General features: G+C 41.9%; 1 protein-coding gene across 1 annotated transcript; it reads left to right on the forward strand.

Annotated features, from left to right (window-relative positions):
* The first annotated feature begins 249 nt into the window (after window positions 1-249).
* LOC136389594 (cx9C motif-containing protein 4) lies at window positions 250-818 on the forward strand. Its single transcript, XM_066361434.1, has one exon. The coding sequence runs from the start codon at window positions 416-418 to the stop codon at window positions 680-682; it is 267 nt and encodes an 88-aa protein (XP_066217531.1). The 5' UTR covers window positions 250-415; the 3' UTR covers window positions 683-818.
* Window positions 819-2,802: the final 1,984 nt, after the last annotated feature.

Raw genomic sequence — 2,802 nt, forward strand, 5'->3', positions numbered from 1 at the left:
AGCTTTAGAAATGTTCCAGCAGAGCTCCCTATTGATGTTTGATATTTCACATGTAGAAAGCAGAGTACACTGTGTGTACCCAGAAATGTCTTAAACTATTTCTTATTCTTGTTTATGAAGTGTTAAATAACACAGATTCCCTAGGAGTGCTGTTAACATTGTTCAACCCAAAGAAGCCCTATTATTCTTATTCTTTGTTTCATACATCTAAGCCCATTAAAAATTCACTCCATCTAGGCCTTTGCCTCATAACTTCGGTTCGGGTGACCTCGGCCCCGGATGCCCCTCGGCTCGCCTTGGGCTCACGTCCTGATCCTGGCTTGACTGGCCCGCGGTGGAGGACCTGGAAGTTTTACCTTGCTGATCTTGAGGCGGATTAATTAGCCCAAGAAACATTATATTCATTTTTCTGGATATGCTGCAGAAGGATCCATGCCAGAAACAAGCCTGTGAAATACAGAAATGTTTACAAGCCAACAACTACATGGAATCTAAGTGTCAAGCTGTTATCCAAGAACTTCGTAAGTGTTGTGCTCGCTATCCCAAAGGAAGATCTGCCGTCTGTTCAGGATTTGAACAAGAAGAGGTAGAAAAGCTGACACTGAAGTCCACATCAAAGTTCTGCGGAGAAGTTAAATGCTGCACTATGTTTCTACCAAGCAAGTTTTATTTGTCCTCCTGACTTCAGGCCAGGTAGCAGCAATAGCAAATGAAAAAGCCAACTATAAAAGTTAATAAATACGCCATCTATGCAGAAAAGATAGAAATATATTAAACAAATATGTAGAATGTAATAAAACTGAGCTGCTAAAATAAACCCGTTAAGTGAAAAAAAAAAATTCACTCCATCTAGCAATAACTTATTAGACAGTCTTTATTAGGGAAATTGAGATTGTTGGGACCACTACCACCACCACCACCATGACCACCCAAATCTAAATCAACCAACATGCTTACATCAGCCTCCTAGTAGGTAGGCCTCCCTGCTTCCACTCTGGCCCCCTTACAGCCTTTTCCCCACACAGCAGCCAGAGATAGTTTTTTAAATTGTCAGTCAGATTACATCACCTCTCTAGGCCCAATACCTTGAAATGGCTCCATCATAAAATCCAAGCTCCTTAAAGACCCTACATGATTTGGTTCCACTCTCTTCCTTGCTTAATCTGCTCCAACCACACTTATTTGTCTTTTTGTTGTTCCTTAAACACTCCAAGCATGTTCCTACAACAAGGCCTTTGTGTTAGCCACTTCCTATGCTTGGGATTTTGTTCTGTCAAGTATCTGGATGATTTCATTTCATTTAGGTATGTCCCCAAATGTCTTCACCTTGGGGAGGCCTTCCCTGACCCCAACTCATCTTAAATAGTGAGCTCTGCTACTCTGTTTTTATTATTATTATTATTAAGTGAGAGGCAGGGAGGCATGGAGGCAGAGACATAGACTCCCACATGCGCCCTGACTGGGATTCACCCAGCAAGCCCTGTCTGGGGCCAATGCTCTACTCATCTGGGGCCACTGCTCTGTTGCTTGGCAACCGAGCTATTTCAGCACCTGAGGTGAGGCCATGGAGCCATCTTCAGTGCCTGGGGCCAACTTGCTTGAACCATTTGAGCCATGGCTGCAGTAGAGAGAGAGAGAGAGAGAGAGAGAGAGAAGAGGGAGGGATGGAGAAACAGATGGTCTCTTCTCCTGTGTGCCCTGACCAAGAATTGAACCTGGGACTTCCATACTCTGTGCTGATGCTCTCTGCTAAGCCAACTGGCCAGGGACTGTTTTTCTTTAAAGCAGCGGTCCCCCACCCCCCAGGCCGCAGACTGATACTGGTCCGTGGGCCATTTGGTACCGATCTGCAGAGAAAGAATAAATAACTTACATTATTTCCATTTTATTTATATTTAAGTCTGAACGATGTTTTATTTTTAAAAAATGACCAGATTACCCTGGGCTTGCCTGGTCAAGGCACATATGGAAGTTGATGCTTCTTGCTCCTCCCCCTTTCTCTCTCTCTCTCTCTCTCTCTCTCTCACTCTCTCTCCTCTCTAAAATGAATAAAGAAAGAAAGAAAGAACACTTTAAAAAATGATTAGATTCCCTCTGTTACATCTGTCTAAGACTCACTCTTGATGCTTGTCTCGTAAGTTCAACAATTATATTTAAAAATACCACAGTTTTTATGCCAGTCGCATAATTTTATTTTGTGCATTTATCCATCCCACTCTAAAGGCCGGTCCGTGAAAATATTTTCTGACATTAAACCAGTCCGTGGCCCAAAAAAGGTTGGGGACCACTGCTTTAAAGCACTATCACTGCTGCTATATCACTGGGGAACAATTTTCATTATCTGTTGCATGAGGTTTTAGAACAGTTTCTATATATTTCTGCATCACTGATTCCAAATATGAAATCTGTTTTTTGGTGCATGCTCTAGTTTTTATGCAATTGTAATTTCTTTTTGTTACCGTTAATGGCACCTGACCTGTGGTGGCGCAGTGGATAAAGTGTCAACCTGGAAACTCTGAGGTTGCCGGTTCAAAACCCTGGGCTTGCCTGGTCAAGGCACATATGGGAGTTGATGCTTTCTGCTCCTCCCCCTTCTCTCTCTCTCTCTCTCTCTCCCCTCTCTATAATGAATAAATAAAATCTTTATAAAAAAAAATTCCACGTACAGTTAATGGTATGCATTGGTTTTTAAATTGGAGTTAAAGGGCAACGACTCTTAGATTGAACATAACCACAAGGCAATTAATGTTTTACAAACATCACTTTTACATAATTGTAGTTGTTTTTAAATGTAAAAAATTA

This window comes from Saccopteryx leptura, chromosome 1, assembly GCF_036850995.1.
Source record: "Saccopteryx leptura isolate mSacLep1 chromosome 1, mSacLep1_pri_phased_curated, whole genome shotgun sequence".
NCBI lineage: Eukaryota > Metazoa > Chordata > Mammalia > Chiroptera > Emballonuridae > Saccopteryx > Saccopteryx leptura.